At 41.4% G+C, this 19,722-nt stretch overlaps 1 protein-coding gene across 1 annotated transcript; it reads right to left on the bottom strand.

Moving 5' to 3' along the window:
* Nucleotides 1-14,736: 14,736 nt before the first annotated feature.
* On the bottom strand, nt 14,737-15,456 carry LOC149207734 (uncharacterized). Its single transcript, XM_089398131.1, has one exon. The coding sequence runs from the start codon at nt 15,454-15,456 to the stop codon at nt 14,737-14,739; it is 720 nt and encodes a 239-aa protein (XP_089254257.1).
* Between the last annotated feature and the right edge of the window lie 4,266 nt (nt 15,457-19,722).

Here is a 19,722-nt window from a genome sequence, read left to right as displayed (position 1 = left end):
GAGGGTTTGTATTGTTAAGCAGATTTCGTGAATACAACTAGGGTGCCAGAAATGGCTCACCCAACAGAGAATATCCTTGGCAGTAGTACCTCTATCCGGAGACAGATATTCCGACAAATCAACAACCAGATGATCAAACCCCACAATGACTCTGGTTGTTCCCTATGCTGGACAGCGAAAGCTGCTCCAAGCACTGCTCTGGAACTGCGTCACTCTTCCAGGAGCTGTGTCACCCTCTCCCGGTTCAGAGTCTGTTGATCTGCTCCTAGTGTGCCCCACAAAATCTCCCAAGCACTGCCTTTGAGGCCCAGCGTCAGCCTTCTGCGTCCTTTGCGTCAGCCTTTTGCGTCCTTTGCGTCAGCTCTTCAGCCTCTACATCAACCCTTCTAAGGCCTACGCTCTCTCCCGACACTGTGCTGACTCTCTGCTGTGTATTCTTCATCCTTGGACGAAAATCCCTTGCTGAACTGCCTCTCACTGCAACTCTGATCACTAACTCGATTTCCTCAGCAACCCTTGCCCCAGAACTGGCTTGATCCTCGTCACTTAGAACTTTCTCACCCATTTTATATTAATACACATTAATATTTTTATTTTCCTAAGTTTAGACTTAGGAACTGATTAAAAATATTAATTATTTTAATATCTCTTCATCTGGGTGGAATTTCTCCAAACGATTGCTGGGTCTTGGGGATCTCATGTGCCTTAGCCTCTCCACCAATTTTCAAGGCTAGAGCACATCTGATGCTACCCAAAATCAACACTCACTCTTAGCGAGAAATGTGCTCTAGCAATACTTCAACATAGAAGCATCACACTGATCCTCCGCATCGGTCCTCTGTGTTGATGCTTGGCCTGCTGCCCCACATCCACTGCACTGCTGCTTCCTGTACTGTTGCCCATGACACTGCCACTGCCACTGCTACATCTGTACTGCAACTCCCTCTCAACACGCTGCATCATGCTGCCCATAGCACTGCCATTGCTAACTACTGCACTGCAACTCAGTTACCGAGAAGTAAGTAATTGACTTCACTCAAACACTGACATCCTGGTCAGTCTGGAAGCCTCGTGATGCTGAAGCTACCTCTGCTGCTATCCTGTTCTCCCTCTGTTGTCACTATGTTGCTGTAACCTCTTCTGTGCCTCTGTCCAATCTGTTTTGATCCCTCAATCCGTTCACTGCCATCTTTGCTCCTCTTCTCTTAACTCCCTCTAAGTCCTGATTTCCCTCTCAGAAATCCTCCGACCAACTGTCGAATCACTCCTCTCCAATCCTCCTTTCTTGCTGCAACCCGAATCTAGATTTCTTGGCTAGAAATTTGTTGAGGTAGTGCTTCCCTCTACCTTGGTGCAATCTCCTTAGACACTGTTCTGCACCGACAGAAACATCGTCCCACCAGCTCCTCAAATCAAAATCTGCACAACTCCCTTAGCCCTGACAACTCGAAGAATCTAAGCCCTTAGGCTCTGCGCAATTTTTCTCCTCTTGACCAACTGCGTCAATCCTTCTCGACTCAGAAAGATGATGTGGCTCTGCGTGAACCTGATTTGCCCTCCTTCGCCTCTACATTGGCTCTTCTGGCTGATGCAGCTATTGGGTGGGCTCCTCCTAGCTACTGTGTCTTCCTCTCTCGGCTCAGAATGCTGATGCAGGCACCGCGTGAGCCTCTGCGTCACACTTTCTGCACTGCATCACTCCTCTTGCCTCTTCGGCTCTGGAACAACGCTGTCTCTCGGGACAATTGCTTCTTTGTTGCAAATTCTCAGATTTCTCAGCTGACGTTTTCAGTGGCCTATGATATGCAATCGCTCTGATACCATGTGAAAATCCCTGAATCTAACACATCAAAAACCCCTACTGCAATTACTGGTTTACAATCTCCTACTTGTTCTTTACATTAACAAGTTGTGTAATTGCATAAACATCGAAGTAAACACTATTGCAGCCTTCACAAATATATAGATCATGCACTGAGATAAACAGAGACAATAACACAAGGGACACCGTTATTTTTGGACAATTGTCCCCGGAAAAACCCAATTCGGGAAAACTGGTGCAGCATATAGAGGGTTTGTATTGTTAAGCAGATTTCATGAATACAACTAGGGTACCAGAAATGGCTCACCCAACAAAGAATATCCTTAGCAATAGTACCTATATCTGGAGACAGATATTCCGACAAATCAACAACTAGATGATCAAACCCCACAATGATTCTGGTTGTTCCCTATGCTGGACAACGAAAGCTGCTCCAAGCACTGCTCTGGAATTGCGTCACTCTTCTAGGAGCTGTGTAACCCTCTCTCGGTTCAGAGAATGCTGATCTGCCCCCAGTCTGCCCCACAAAATCTCCCAAGCACTGCCTTTGAGGCCCAACGTTAGCCTCTATGGCTTTTGCGTCACTTGCGTCAGCCTTCTGCGTCATTTGCGTAAGCTCTTCAGCCTCTGCATCAACCCTTCTAGGGCCTGCGCTCTCTCCCGACACTGTGCTGACTTTCTGCTATGTATTCTTCATCCTTGGACGAAAATCCCTTGCTGAACTGCCCCTCACTGCAACTCTGATCACTAACTTGATTTCCTCAGCAAACCTTGCCCCAGAATTGGCTTGATCCTCATCATGTCGAACTTTCTCACCCATTTTATATTAATACACATTAATATTTTTATTTTCCTAAGTTTAGACTTAGGAATTGGTTAAAAATATTAATTATTTTAATATCTCTTCATCTGGGTGGAATTTCTCCAAACGATTTCTGGGTCTTGGGGATCTCATGTGCCTTAGCCTCTCCACCAATTTTCAAGGTTAGAGCACATTCGATGCTACCCAAAATCAACACTCACTCTTAGCGAGAAATGTGCTCTAGCAATACTTCAACATAGAAGCATCACACTGATCCTCCGCATCGGTCCTCTGTGTTGATGCTTGGCCTGCTGCCCCACATGCACTGCACTGTTGCTTCCTGTACTGTTGCCCATGACACTGCCACTACCACTGCTACATCTGTACTGCAACTCCCTCCATCACACCTTGCTCCACCCAACATCCGTCATCATGCTACTATCATTAAGGGCTCCCATAGCCGTATGTGATCGAAGAGTTTGGGCACCTCAAGGATCCTGCCCCCATTATGTAGTCCTTTCAACTACAGCTCTATGTCTCCCCACCTCTTCTCTAGAGGCACATGAGCACTCATGGCACAATCGTCATCAGTCTCGACATCCTTTTTCCGCCTTTGCTGGAGCAACCTTTGAGTCAGAAGCTTCTCCCTTGCCTTTCTTCCTGGGGCACTGAGAGGCATAATATCCCAGCTATCCCAGTGCCCCACAATTGAAGCACTTGACCTTGGAGATGCCTTTCTTCTTCCTCCCCTGTAGGCCCTGCTGTCCCACAGATGTGAGTGCTGCATCCTCCTCCTTGATTTGAACTCCCTTACCGCTACTCCCCGCCTTGGTCAATCTCCTGAGCGCTTCCTGTCGAAGAGCTGCCCACATCTCCTCCAAACTGGGGAGAGTTGTTCTGCCCAAAATGCTTTGGACAAACGTCTCCCACTCCTCGGAGACTGCATTCAGGGTAGTCCTGACCATGAACTTTGGATCCAATGTAGACCCCACGAAAGTAAGCTGGTTGCAAATTCCTTGCAACCCGAGAAGGAATGGATATATCTCCTCTCCTTTTTGCATCTGATATGACCTCAGTTGATTCTCCAATAACATCTTCTGCTACACGGAAGAACCCTGGTATAAGGTGGTCAACGTCTGCCACATCTCCCTTGCTGTGTTCTTTTCAGCAATATGTGGTATTACATGATCCTTGACCCCGTCTAGGATCATGCATTTCGCCTTCACCTGGGCCTCCTCATACTTCTCATTTGCATCAGGATCAACTGGGACAACCACTGTTCTCAAGGCATAGTCCTTGATGCGATGTTTATCCAGGAGGACAAAATTGGAAGCCCCATCCAGTTTGTCCTGATCCCTCAATCCGTTCACTGCCATCTTTGCTCCTCTTCTCTTGACTCCCTCTGAGTCTTGATTTCCCTCTCAGAAATCCTCTAACCAACTGTCGAATCACTCCTCTCCAATCCTCCGTTCTTGTTGCAACTCGGATCTAGAATTCTTGGCTAGAAATTTGTTGAGGTAGTGCTTCCCTATACCTTGGTGTAGTTTCCTTAGACACTGTTCTACACCGACAGAAACATCGTCCCACCAGCTCCTCAAATCAAAATCTGCAGAACTCCCTTAGCCCCGACAACTCGAAGAATCTGAGCCCTTTAGGCTCTGCGCAATTTTTCTCCTCCCGACCAACTGCGTCAATCCTTCTCGACTCAGAAAGATGATGTGGCTCTGCATGAAACTTATTTGCCCTCCTTTGTCTCTACACTGTCCCTTCTGGCTGATACAGCTACTGGGTGGGCTCCTCCTAGCTATTGCGTCTTCCTCTCTCGGCTCAGAATGCTAATGCAGGCACTGCGTGAACCTCTGCGTCACTCTTTCTGCACTGCATCACTCCTCTTGCCTCTTCAGCTCTGGAACAACGCTGTCTCTCGGGACAATTGCTTCTCTATTGCAAATTCTCAGATTTCTCAGCTGGCATTTTCAGTGGCCTATGATTTGCAATTGCTCTGATACCATGTGAAAATCCCTGAATCTAACACATCAGAAACCCTTGCTGCAATTACTGGTTTACAATCTCCTACTTGTTCTTTACATTAACAAGTTGTTTAATTGCATAAACATCGAAGTAAACACTATTGCGGCCTTCACAAATATACAAATCATGCACTGAGATAAACAGAGACAATAACACAAGGGACACCGTTATTTTTGGACAATCGTATTCGTCCGCGGAAAAACCCAATTCGGGAAAACCGGTGCAGCATATAGAGGGTTTGTATTATTAAGCAGATTTCATGAATACAACTAGGGTGCCAGAAATGGCTCACCCAACAGAGAATATCCTCGGCAGTAGTACCTCTATCTGGAGACAGATAGATGATCAAACCCCACAGTGACTCCGGTTGTTCCCTATGCTGGACATCGAAAGCTGCTCCAAGCGTTGCTCTGGAACTGCGTCACTCTTCCAGGAGCTGCGTCACCCTCTCTCGGTTCAGAGTCCACTGATCTGCTCCCAGTATGCCCCACAGAATCTCCCTAGCGCTGCCCTTGAGGCCCAACGTCAGTTTCTCGGCTTCTGTGTCACCTGCGTCAGCCTTTTTTGTCTTCTGCGTTAGCTCTTCAGGCTCTGCGTTAGCCCTTATAGGGCTTGCGCTGTCTATCCCGACACTGTGCTGCTTCTTTGCTATGTATTCTTCAACCTTGGACGAAAATCCCTTGCTGAATTGCCCCTCACTGCAACTCTGATCTCTAACTCTATTTCCTCAGCAAACCTCGCCCCAAAAAATCAAATTCTTTGATCAGTGTCACCAACTGACCCTCAAGCCTCCTCTTATACTTTTCCTGTTGACGATTCAATGACCGAGATTAAGTCCCTAATCAATGCCTAGATTATAACTGACTTGATCCTCGTCACTTAGAACTTTCTCACCCATTTTATATTAATACACATTAATATTTTTATTTTCCTAAGTTTAGACGTAGGACCCCATTAAAAATATTAATTATTTTAATATCTCTTCATCCGGGTGGAATTTCTCCAAACGATTTCCGGGTCTTGGAGATCTCATGTGCCTTAACCTCTCCACCAATTTTCAAGGCTAGACCACATCTGATGCTACCCAAAATCAACAACTATAGTATCTAGGACTTGCTCAAATAACTCTCCAAAGAGTTTTCTTAACTAGACAACTTCACAACTAGCTAAGCTCGCAACAATATACTCATCTTCAGCAGAACTGAGATGTTAATTTTAGGCGACAATAGTATGTTCTATGCTTTAGAGCAATTTTACTTCAATTCTTTATTAGCCCAGAGTCAATATTCAAATTAGCACTCACATCAACATGATAGTAAAATGCAGATAGAACATAAACATGAACAATAGAAGACAAGCCAAGACAAGAGGACACAAGATGTGGCACTAGCCAGGGACAAGCCCAATGTGGGGAAACCCATGATCAAATCTTCTTTTAGTCTTCAATAGTTCAACAAAGAGAGATAGTACAATTTACAAATTTGATAATTTATAACAGTGGCAAAAGAGCCCTAACTAGAAAAGTCAACTTTGGTCAACAGGGAAGATTTGACCCTCAGTAAATCGGTCAACTTTGGCCTCCAAACATCAAGATAAAACAACCTTCAAAACAGTGAAATTCAACCTAGTCAAAGTCTGGTCAAACAACCCACTTGTGGTCAGCCCTAGCTGCGGTCAATGCTGGTCAACAATCAACGTTTAGCTTCGATTTCTCTGCCCAGAAATGCGACCTGCCCAAACAGAGATAGCCCTCACAAAGATGCAGTCAAAGGAGGTCAACACATGCTAGTCAACGCTTGGTCAAACTATCTAGAAATTCAGTCTCTTGAAATTGCGGCCTCTTGAAATTTCGGCCTCCTAAAATTTTGCTCTCCTAAAATTTCGAACATGTGGAGAGAGAGAGGCCCAGAAATCTGTACCCAATCAATGAGGAGAGAGAGAAGTGTGAAGATGAGTGTGTCCAAATGAGGCTAAGTCACCTTCTATTTATATGCAACGTTGAGGATGAATAGATGTGACTGTTGGGCTTCTGAGCCTACATAAGTTTGCTGGCCGACCTTGACAATTTGACCATAATCAAAATAAATTCATAACTTCATTTGTACATGTCAGAATCGGATGATCTTTAGATCAATCCTACACCTCTCGGAGAGAGGAATCCAAGAAAAATATCAGTGGTCATAAATAAGATGACCCATGTGGAGTTTGGCCCTAGTTGCCAATTTTAACACTCCCTCTCAACTAGGGAGAACTCCATCTACTAATCCATCTACCAATTTGTACTATCTATTCCATCAATGCACTGCTCTGCTTTGCTGAACTATGAAGAAGAAGAAGTGATCAAGAATGTATCGTACCATTCTCTACTAACCCGAAGTTAGTCCCAATCAAAGGAGAGTGTGTCATACCACTCTTACTGACCCGAAGTCAGTTCCAATCAAAAGAGAGTCTTATATCACTCTTACTGACCCAAAGTCAGTTCCAATTGATTCCAGATCAATATTGGTCATCCTAGCATAGGGAGTACGGTATTGCACGATGCGTCCATGGGTAGTACTATGGTCCCTATCCTCATTTCCCTACTCATTGGCCAGATGAGAGGTACTTCCCATGAGTCCCAGACTGCATGGGTAGGATGTGTCAGCAGGAGAAGCATGAACCACTCATCTTGCCTACATGTCGCTAAGGGGTATCGCAGGGGAAGGCTGAACCACTCACCCTGTACACAACAAACCACTAGAGGAAGGCTAAACCTATGGTTGCTCATCGCTCCAATAAATACCCCAAGCCCCCTGGAGCTCCCAGAGCTCAATGTCCATCTCATACAGGACCCTCATAAGAGGGTCTCTCCACGACTCCAAGTCGTTCTCGGAAGGCCAAGAACTTGACCTTCCCCAGGGGCTTTGTCAGAATATCGGTGACTTGCTCATCAGTCCTAATGTGATGGAGCCTTATTGCTCCTCATTGTACCATATCCCGGATAAAGTGGTACCTGATATCTATATGCTTGGAGCGATCATGAAACACGGGATTCTCTGATAATCAGATCCCACTCTGGTTGTTGCAGAGGATCATGGTGGTATCCAGCACATGTCCAAACAACTCATTGAAGAGCTTCCTCAACCGGACAACTTCATAGGAGGTCATACTAGCAGCTATGTATTCGGCCTCGACGGTGCTCAAGGCAATCGATTTGTCTTGGGGTTTAGGGACCACATTCCAGACATCTTTCTTCATAATTGACTCGTATTCTTCATTCATACCATCCTTCCATACTTGATGCTTCACGACTTCTTCGAATAATGAAGGCTCATTTTGAATGATAGTGCTCATGGCAGTCAAATATCCTTGATACTTGTTCGGCTTCTTGCTTTCACGGAAAGTCCCCCTTGGTGCAATGTGTCTCTTGGCATCTTCGAGAGTCTTCCTAAGCCATGAGGGTCTCCTTTTGGAGGAGGAGGGCTCATAAGGAGGAGGATCAATAGGATCCATAGGTTCATCAACATCAAGCATCGTTTCATCTTCTTTTGCACCTTGATTTCTGGTGTGAGCTTCTTTGTCCTTCCTTAGGATAGGAAGGTTGTTGATCTTCCTGAGGGCCATATCTTCATCGAAGGTGACATCATGACTTATCTCAACTTCCTTTTGACCAACCACATAAATTCTATATCCCTTAGAATTTTCACTATAGCCCACAAAGATTCCTTTCTTCCCAGATGCACCAAATTTGTTTTTTTTCTCTTTCGGCACATGAAAATATTCAAGACTTCCAAAAATTCTAAAATGAGAGACATCGGGTTTCTTACCAGTGAACATTTCTTCAGGAGCCTTGGAGTTCAATGTTTGATGAGGGCATCGGTTTTGAACATACACGACGGTATTTGCAGCTTCAGCCCATAGGAATTTCGAAAGGCCTTGATCATGAAGCATGGCACGAAGTGCTTCTACAATAGAGTGATTATTCCTTTCAACCACACCATTCTGCTCAGGAGTGTATGGCATTGTAGTGTCCCTCTTAATGCTAGCTTCTCTGCAATAACCTTGGAATTCATTAGATTCGTACTCGGTCCCATTATCAGTCCTCAATATCTTGATTTTCTTCTCGGATTGGTTTTCGATCAAGGCTTTGAAGTGTCGGAACCAAGTGAGCACTTTATCCTTCTTGTTCAAGAAGTAGATCTAGGTCTTGAGAGAATAATCATTCGTAAAGGTGAGATAGTATAAATATCCTCCCAAAGAATTTACAGGCATCATACAGGATATGTTGGAGTGGATCAATTGCAATATGTTTGTGGTCTTGCTATTACTTGAGGGGAATGGTCCCCTTGTAAGTTTTTCTTCGGCACATCCCGAACATACACCTTCATGCCTTACTTTGAACTCGGGCATACTTGTCACCATTTGTCTCACATCGGGTAGGGCCTTATAATGAAGATGGACAAACCTTTGGTGCCATAGTTCAGATTGTAGAGATGTGTTGCAAGACATGGCTCCCAATGGACTTCCTCCAACTTGATTCAAAGTGTCAACCCTGAACCCAAGAGTAAAAGCATCTTTAAAATTTCTTTTCCAACTACATACCTTTCCATCGATGATTGCCACCTTGAATCCTTTATCCTCCATGGATGAAATGGACACCAGGTTCTTCTTGAGATCAGATACATATAGTACTTCTTGCAAATGAATAGCATTATCTTGATTCAATTGAAGGGTAACATTCCCTACTCCCTTCACAGGATAGGTGGCATCGTCTCCAAGGATGATCTCCAATTTTGTCTCCTTTTCTATCAGATTAGAGAGGGCTTCCTTGTATCCGGTGAAGTGCCTTCAGGCACCACTATCAATCAACCAATTTCCCAAAGTGTCCGTAGGAGAGGCAGTGGAGAGGGCCGATATAAGATAATATTCTTTTTGATTATTGTTAACAACATTTGAGTCTTCATACCTGGAGTTCCTTGATTTCTTGGAGGGTCGACCATTTCTTTGATGTCTTGCATTCTTTTTTCCTTTGCCATTGGACCTGCCATTCCTTTGATCGTTGTTGTTGAAGTTGACCCTGGAATGATTGTGATCATCATCATGCGATGTGTCCCTTCTATTTGGACACTCCCTTGCATAGTGGCCAAACTTATTGCAAACAAAGAACCCGCCCTTCCTTCCTCCTTTAGATCCAGGCTTTCCATGGAAATGACCTTTAGACCCTGCATTATTTCTCCTTTTGGCATGAGCGGAGAATGCAGTGGGGTTGCTTCTATTAGAAGGCATTTCTTGCTCCACCATTCTTGTTTCTTCTTGAATGCATCTCGACATCAATTCTTCAAACCCTGGAATTCGATCATTATTGAGGACGGTGGTTCTAAATACATACCACTCAAGTGGGAGTCCTCCAAGGGTGGTGAGAGTAAGTTCCCTGTCAGGAATGACTTCTCCAATCGAGAGTAGATCATTCTTGATCTCAGTAATCCTCAAGAAATAGGATTGAATATCCTCGCCCTTGCCCTTCTTAATATCCTTCAACTTATTCTTGAAAAATAGAATTTGATTAGCATTACTAACCTTGAACACGCTGACCAACCTGTTGTAGAACTCCTTGGAGTTTTTCAATTCGGAGATGTAGGCCACCAGATGCTTGTCAATGGAATCCCTGATAATCTTCTTTGCTTTGACTTTAGCCCTATTGTACTTGGTATTTGCAACAATCGGTGCATTTGAAGGAGGTTCATGGATTTTACTCTGCACATAGTCCATCACTTCTTTTTCTTCCAACATCAAATCAAGAGACATCTTCCATCCATGATAGTCAGATTTATCATGGAGCTTGTCTTTAGCGGGGAAGTAGGACGAGGAACCCATTGTACCTTTTGTCCTCGTCCAACTGTCTTTGGTGATTGCTCTTTCACTCTTGCTTGAGCTTTGTCTTCACCTCATCTCTGATACCATGTGAATTTTAGGCAACAATGGTATGTTCTAAGATTTAGAGCAATTTGACTTCAATTTCTTTATTAGCCCAGTATCAATATTCAGATTAGAAATCACATCAACATGATAGTAAAATGCAGATAGAACATAAACATAAACAATAGAAGACAAGCCAAGACAAGAGGACACAAGATGTGGCACCAGCCAGGGACAAACCCCAATGTGGGGAAACCCTTGATCAAATCTTCTTTTAGTCTTCAATAGTTCAACAGAGAGAGAGTACAATTTACAAATCTGATAATTTATAACAGTTACAAAAGAATGCTAACCAGAAAAGTCAACACTGGTCAACAGGGCAGATTTGACCCTCAACAAATCAATCAACTTTAGTCAACTTCGGCCTCCAAACAACAAGATAAAACAACCCTCAAAACAATCAAATTCAGCCCAATAAAAGTCTGGTCAAACAGCCCACCTGCGGTCAACCCTAGCTGCAGTCAACGCTGGTCAACAATCAATGTTTAGCCTCGATTTCTATGATAGTAAAATGCAGATAGAACAACCCTCAAAACAATCAAATTCAGCCCAATAAAAGTCTGGTCAAACAGCCCACCTGCAGTCAGCCCTAGCTGCAGTCAACGTTGGTCAACAATCAACATTTAGCCTCGATTTCTATGCCCAAGAAATGCGGCCTGCCCAAACAGAGATAGCCTTCACAAAAACGCAGTCAAAGGAGGTCAACGCTTGGTCAAACTGTCAAGAAATTTGGTCTCCTAAAATTTCTCACGTGTGGAGAGAGAGAGGCCTAGAAATCCGTACCCAATCAATGAGGAGAGAGAGAGAGAAGTGTGAAGATGAGTGTGTCCAAATGAGGCTAAGTCACCTTCTATTTATATGTAACGTTGAGGATGAATAGACGTGACTGTTGGGCTTCTGAGCCTACATAAGTTTGCTGGCCAACCTCGACAATTTGACCATAATCAAAATAAATTCATAACTTCATTTGTACATGTTAGAATTGAATGATCTTTAGATCAATCCTACACCTCTCGGAGAGAGGAATCCAAGAAAAATATTAGTTGTCATAAATAAGATGACTCATGTGGAGTTTGGCCCTAGTTGCCAATTTTAACATGATAGCGACTGATTTCTGTTTCCTACTCATCCAAGAGATTATGGTGGATCCCAAACTGAAACAACATCTTGAAGTTTATTTTTTATTTTTATTTTTATTTTTATTTTTTCTGTCAATAATGTTTCCTGCCTAGTCAACATCCATATAACCATGCAACTTTATATTGCTAGTAGTATATCAAAGACCAAAGTTAATTGTCCCATGTAGATATCTAAGCACGTGTTTAGTAGCAACCCAGTGATTATGTAAAGGCTTGGTCATGAATTGACTCAAGGTGTTTACAACATAGCAAATATCAAGACGAGTGTTCACTAGGAACATCAATGCTCCAATCAACTGACGATACTCAGATGGATCAGATAAATTAGGTCCAACTTCATCACCACAAAGTTTCTTGAAGTTCATCTCCATGGGAGTGCTCATGGATTTGCACTCTACCATTTCAAACCTTTCCAATAGCTTTACAACATACTTCCCTTGGGAGAGAATAATTTCGCCAGGTCTTTGCCAAACCTCCAGGCCCAAAAAGAAGTGCATCATCCCAAGGTCTTTCATTTCAAATTCAGAGTTAACCTCCCTCTTACACTGAATCATCAGAGATTCATTACCTGTCAAAAATATATTTTCAACATATAATACCAAAATCAAAGGCATACCTTGTACAACTTTGAACTAGAGGTTCGGATCAACACTGCTCCTCGTGAATCCCAAATTTAATAAGTAGCTGTCAATGTGAGAATACCAAGCCTTGGGGCCTTGCTTTAAGCCATAGTGTTTTCTTCAATCTGCATACATGGGTTCTTTTGTCATGCACCTCCAAGCCTTGAGGTTGTTCAACATATACTTCCTCCTGAAGAGCACCATGGAGAAAAGCTGTCTTGACATCCATCTAATGGAGAGTCCACCCTTGGCTAGTAGCTAGAGCAATAATAGAGTGAATGGTGGTATAGCGAGCAACGGGAGCAAAGATGTCTTCATAATCAATTCCCTCTTTATGAGAGAATCCTCGAGCCACAAATCTTGCTTTATATTTTTCAATACTGCCATCCATACCATGTTTTATTTTGAACAACCACTTTGAAGTCACAACTGATTTGCCCTGAGGTCTAGGAACAACCTCCCATACATCATTTTTCATAATGGGTTCATGTTCTTCTGTCATGACATCTTTCCATACTTGATGCTTTACTGCTTCTTCAAATGATTGAGGTTCACTCTGTATGATAGAACTCATAGCTACAACATAGTTTTGATATCGACTGAGCTTCTTGCTCTCTCTAAAAGTGCCCCTGAGAGCAGTATGTTTTCCAACATACTGTAGAGTATCACGAAGCCATAGAGGCCTTTTCCTATATGGAGGAGGATCTAATGGATCCATAGGCTCAACAGGTTAGGTCCTCATGATCAGTTTCGTGAGTAGAGGGACTGACATCATCATTTGTTTCTTTAGAAGAGATAGAAGGAGGACTAATTCTTACTTTTTCAAGAGCTGCATATTCATCTCTGTTGAAGTCTTTTGTTCTTTGACCAGGTATATAAATTCTAAAAGCTTTAGAATCTTCACAATAGCCCACAAACATACCTTTCTTACCTGAAGCCTCAAGCTTGTTCCTCTTTTCTTTTGGTACATGAAAATAAACAGGACAACCAAAGATCCTTAAATGACTGACATCAGGTTTCTTGCCTGTGAATACTTCTTCAGGAGTCTTGTCATATAATGCTCGATGAGGAGTCCTGTTTTGTACATATACGACAATGTTGGCAACTTCTCCCCATAGGAACTTTGGCACATTCTGATCATGTAGCATGGCACGAGCAACCTCCATGATAGTTCTATTCTTTCTTTCTGCCACACCATTTTGTTTCGGATTATATGGTACAATGGTCTCTTTCTTGATACCGACTTCTCTACAAAAGTCAATGAATTCATTTGAAATGAATTCTCCTCCATTATCTGATTTGAAGACTTTGATTTTCTTTCCAGTTTGGTTTTCAATCAATGCTTTGAAATTTTTAAACATATCAAAGGCTTCATCTTTGTGCTTTAGAAAGTATATCCACGTTTTTCTAGAGAAATCATCCACAAAGGTGATATAATACAAATATCCACCTATGGATGTCACTGGCATAGGTCCACACAAATCTGAATGAATTAGCTGCAGGATGTCATGAGATTTGGTACTGCTAGAGGGGAAAGGCCCTCTCGTTTTCTTTCCACTTTCACAACTAGGGAAAACACCATCATGTTTTGATTGGATTTCTGGCATTCCATAAACCATCTTCTTTACTTTGGGCAGTGCCTTATAATGAAGATGAGCAAATTTGCGGTGCCATAACTCGATCTGATTGAAATTGCATTCTTGAGCCATAGCTTTAATAGGTCTCCCATTGACCTTGTAAAGCCCTTTGACTCTCGATCCAAGAGTAAAAGCATTTTTCATGTTTGTTTTCTCTGGCCAGGTTAACACCTTTCCTTTTATAAAATCCACCTTCATTCCTTTATCTTCTAGAGTAGATATAGATACAAGATTTTTTTTAGACTAGGTACATATAAAACATTTTGAAGGTGAAAAGTTTCTCCAAGATTCAAATGAAAATAAATTGAACCAAACCCTTTTACAGGGTATGTAGTGTTATCTCCAAGGATAATGTTTAAACTAGTCTCCCTCTCAACCAAATTAAAGAGGACTTCTTTATAACCAAAGAAGTGCCTAGAGGCACCACTGTCCACTAACCATCTAAAGAATCTGGAGGAGAAGCACTATACAAAGCTGAAATCAGAAAGTACTCAGATTGAGAAGCAACAACATTATTTTCATATCTTGTATTTTTGTATCTCTTTTGAGGACAAGGCTCTTGATCACGATCATTGCAAGTATTGCTTCTTCCTTCGTATCTTCTTTCTCCATAATTCTTCCGTTTTCGATCAGGAGACTGATTATTGTAGTTTCTACTACTCCTTTGATTATAAGAGGATTTTCTTTCTGGACAATCTCGAGCATAGTGCCCATGCTTGTGATAGTTAAATCATTCAACATTCCTCATGCTCTTCTTGAAAAACTTGGGTTTGGACTTTGGCTTAGAAGATTTTCCCTTTCCTTTCTTCTTCTTTGCTTGTGCAACAAAGGCAGATGGTTCTCCTTCTTCATGTCTCTGAATTCTGCCCCTTGAAATCATCCTTGATTCTTCCTGCTTGCATCTTCCGATCAATTCATCAAAAGTTGGCAGAACATTGTTATTACTGATAGTAGTAATGAATACTTCCCAAGCTGTAGGAAGTCCATCAAGGGCTGTGTGTACCAATTCCCTATCAGACAAGGGCTCGCCAACAGACAAAATTTGGTCCTTGAGTTCAGTAATCCTTATAAAATAAGACTGAATAGATTCTCCCTTATTCAATTTGATATCTTTGAGCTGTTTCTTCAGGTCAAGGACATGATTTAGATTTTGGACTTCAAACATGCCAACAATCTTGTCATACATTTCCTTAGATGTCTTCAGTTTGGAGATACAGGTAAGAAGATGATATTTCAAAGAATCAATGATAATTTTGCAGGCTTTGATCTCACCTTTCTTGTATCTTGCTTTAGTAGCAGTAGGGGCATTTTCAGGAGGCTGGGGTACACCTCCTTGGACATACTCTAGAACATCTTCTCCATACAAATTGGTGTCCAGCCTCTGTTTCCAAGTAACATAATTTGAAACTCCTGTCAATTTCTCACTGTCCTTGAAGAAAGATGTAGCCATCTGAACTGATCTAATGTTATATTTTGAGCAGCAAATAAGGTCTTTCAATAGATACTTGCCTTCAACTTACTGTTCTTGAGCTTATCTTCACCACGGCTCTGATACCATGTTAAATTTTGCAGATTTAAAATTTAATTTCTGAGATCATAAACCATAGAAGACTGTCAATGAACAACAAGACATAGGATTTGGTCCAAGACTAGGGAAAAACCCCACTATGGGAGAAAACCCTTTTAAAATGCTCTTCTATTAGATCGTCTTCAAATGTTTAGCAAATTTACCCCTTTTCAAACTAGGACAGATCTTCTGAAGTGTGAGATCTAATCACAAATGCAAAAACTGATACAAGGGAGATCTGCCACCAATGATAATACAAGATAAAGATCTTGCCAATAATATGAAATCTGCCAAACAATAACTCAAGAAAGAAATTTCCAGAAATGCGAGAGAGAAATCTCCACTAGATGAAACGAAATAACAGGCTTCCAATAAATCTGCTAACGGTGAGAGAGATAAAAATACTGATGCAAGGGCTTTATCACCAATGCAAAGGAGATCACTAGTGATGATAAGAGATCTACCACTGATAATCAAATATCTGCCACTGATAATAAGAGATCTGCAAATGATGATAAGAGATCTGCAATCTGCAATAGATCTGCTAACAATAAGAGAACAATCAAGATAGCTTCCACAAGTTTTAAGGTCTTCTTCACAAATTTCTTCCAGCTAGATCTGAAACACAAGAGGCTTATCCTCTCACCATACAACAGAGACAGATCTCAGATCTTCGTCCCTTCTGAGGCTCAAACTTGAGATAGAATACAACTCTTTGAAGACATAAGTTCGGACCAAATCACAATTCAAAAAGGGCTCAGATCTAAATCAGTGGAGGCATCCTGAGGTGGCTTGGATCTAGATCTGTGTGAGGCAGATCTGAAATGTATCAGATCTGGATCCTGTGAAAGTAGATCTGAAGTAAATCTCGGCCTAGTTACAGGCCTGGAGCAATTATAATCTCTGACCAATCAATGAGTTCAGATGATAGAATATCGAACAGTCAAATTACAGTCTTCAATAAAAGATAGAGGATAAATTTCTTCACTTGATCTGACCCTTAAACATCTCTTTGAATACCTTCGCGTAGGAGATCAGATGAGCAATGTATGCATGATCGAATTACATATCAAGGAAAACAGATTAACCTCTTTATATAGCTATCATGTGATCTGAATGAAAGTGTTTCAAGGCAAGCCAACTAGCCATCATGTAAGTTTTTAGTCAAATTGAATTGACCATCTAGAAGAGCCAGCGTAGCACTTGTGGAGCCACTAGAAATAATTTGCTTCAAGGGTGAAAGGGGTAACTTTTAGAAAGGAAATTTCTCCCTTAGTTGCACAAAATTCAAAACCATTCACCCAGAAGATTGCAGGTTAACAAATTTATGAAATGTAATTCATGACTATGTTGAACTTCGACCAAAATAAAATCCAAAGATTAAACATCCAGCTTATGAGATTCAACATAAACATCAAGGTTATGCTGAATCGATGTACGGGTAAGGTTCTGTATATTGGATTATTATCTCTGAACATACCCAAGGCATAGCGCAGGATGATCCGAGGCATCATTTGTCATGAATATCAATGGTACATAATCTACAGATTCATCCAGATTACCTCTTCTTGGGCAACCACTCCCTAACTCAAGCTGAGGCATTACCTTTCTGTGCATGGGGTGCTCCCTTGGGAAATCCATCTTTTGCTAGGTCAATATTTTAGCAATAGTTCAGGCCATTAGCCTTCGATAGCCATAGTTATTCTGCCAAGACGTCCCACTGGTGTACTCAGGCAAATTATTAGTTCAATCTGATCAAAGATTGAAGACAGGGATTCAGTCTCGCCACAGTAACATCTTTCCCACGTTCTTCATTGCACAAGCAGCCACCATCTGTCTCTCTTGACATGTTAACATATCATCTGTACACCATTCTAACAATAATGCAATATTATCATCACAATTGTAATCACTTAATAGAATCTGTCAATCACAAAAATCGGATTTCATGAAGGTGAGAGTTCTATGGAATGATATGCATTCCTTTGCTAATGATTCATCTAATTCATTCTTGATGCGTTCCTTCACATCTTATATAGAATTTCACGGCATGCATCTGACATAGAGATTTACCTATATATGATATTGCCGTTTCTTAACCCACATGAAAGGTTAATTGTCAACCCAAATAAATTCCACCCTTTAAACTGCACATAGATATGAATGACCAGGCTTTGTTGTATAAATGATATATCTCCCCACATTCATAGGAATGCCTCGCCTTTTTATATATAAAAGAATGCTTCGAATGCATATACGATGATATCATGATTGCCAATATATATCAGGCTTTATTGGTTGCCGCCTGTAAAGATGCCAGTCATTTTTACCAATCAGGATGCCCAAAAGGCTTCACAAACGTAGGGGTACAACCAATAGGCTGTCATATGAGAACTGATAATTCTACAGGCATGAGAATACTAAAGTGTCTCTACATAATAATATCATTAGTAAAGATTATGTCTATATATAGCTTGATATAATGACAAAGGCCTAGCTAGAACTCAGATAGATGTACGTAACCCCCTTGTTTGTGAACAAGGGACCGCCTCTGTGCAGAAATTTAACTTAGTCTACATAGGTATGCATATCCTGCTCCCTTCAAATTCTAACCTACGACCTCTAAGGAGGAAACATATATTCTTAACTATTAGGCCCACCCAAGCTGATCACAAGTATTTGTAAGAATACTTGGGCTATTGACAGGCAAGTCATCACAATATGTGATATATGTAGACGCCAACTGCATACAGGGCTGTCATATATATATATGAATGCTATTGACTGCACATACCGTAGTTTCACTTTCAATATTGCCAATATATGCTATTGACTGCACATACAGCAGTTTCAATTTCAATATTGCCAATATATAAGACCTGATAGCTTTGAAGATATAACTATGCCAGCCATATCCACATATAATGATGCTAAAAAGATTACCCACATACAGGAATATCTGCAATAATTTATTAGATATGAAGGCAGATAATTTTTGTCGATAAGTAAATAAGAGTGCCATATATGGGCAGCATTGATAAGAGTATATATATACTTGCTGACCACATCCATTGATAAGGATGCCAAAGTTAGTTTTTGTAGCATCGGACAAGTGTTCTAGTCTCAACTTTGGCCAGAGAGATTAAGAAACATGAGATCTTCAAAACCCAAAAAAGGTTTCGGGAGAAAACACCTAGAAACAACTCAATTAAATTAATTGATCGATAATTAAAAAATTCCCAACTCTAACTTAGGAAAATCGATAAATTAAAGGGAATTAATTGAAAAAAGTGAGATTGCTCTACAAACTCACACAGATTGAGTTTGAGTTGATCTTAGCCGTTGATGGAGATTTAATCATGGCCGTTGATTCACCAACGAGAGATTATAAGAGCAGGACGATAGGGATAGAGTTAGATACACTTGAGCACATTGAGTCAATGTGTGATCTAGGCAGATTGAATTTCCCAGAGAGCAGAGATTCAAGCGGGAAGAAAATTCGAGCCAAAGACTAGTAGTAGAGGTGGAGGAGAAGTAGTAGAGATTCCGGTGGAGGTTTCTAGTTTTGGAAGAGTTAGTTAGAGGAGGTCGAGTTATTCCATAGGAGGCTGCACATGGGCCTGCGCAATGCATCAAGAAGGCAGTTTGATTCAGCCAGTGGAGAGGTCGATTTAGTTGCCTAAGGTTGGGATAATTTTCCAAGAGGGCTGAACAATCACTTCCAAAGGCAACAACAGGCAGGACGTTTGATTCAGAGGCAGTTCCGAGCAATGTGAGTTACAGGTTGCGCAGGGGTATTTCGGGGCCAATTTTAGTGGGCAGTGTGTTATAGGATTGCTTGTGGAGGAGGGAAAAATTCCCTTAATAATTTTTCTAGTGATTCTTTTGGAGAGTATTGCCAGTTTGACATCTAGATTTGTACTCAAAATTTTTGCTGCTGAAGAATAATAATAAAACCCTCATCTGCTACACTGGTTTTCCCACATTGGGTTTTTTCAAGGACTATTGTCCAAAAATAATGGTGTCATTTTTAGTGTATGTGCATCTATTTTCTTAGTTCCAAATTATTTCCGTAGCATAATTTTTATTGTGAAGAAATTGCAATGTGATTTATTCGTTATTTGCTATAACAATTAAACTACATAATTA

The sequence above is a fragment of the Pinus tabuliformis genome, chromosome 1_2 (assembly GCF_031772625.1).
Source record: "Pinus tabuliformis cultivar Carrire ecotype Pingquan chromosome 1_2, CPIR1, whole genome shotgun sequence".
Classification (NCBI taxonomy): Eukaryota; Viridiplantae; Streptophyta; class Pinopsida; order Pinales; family Pinaceae; genus Pinus; species Pinus tabuliformis.
Note: the sequence above shows the minus strand (reverse complement) of the source record. Positions and strands in the feature narration are given on the sequence as shown.

Excerpts from the sequence above, each read along its gene's own strand:
- LOC149207734 (XM_089398131.1), bottom strand. The coding sequence starts at position 15,456 with ATGGCTACATCTTTCTTCAAGGACAGTGAGAAATTGACAGGAGTTTCA.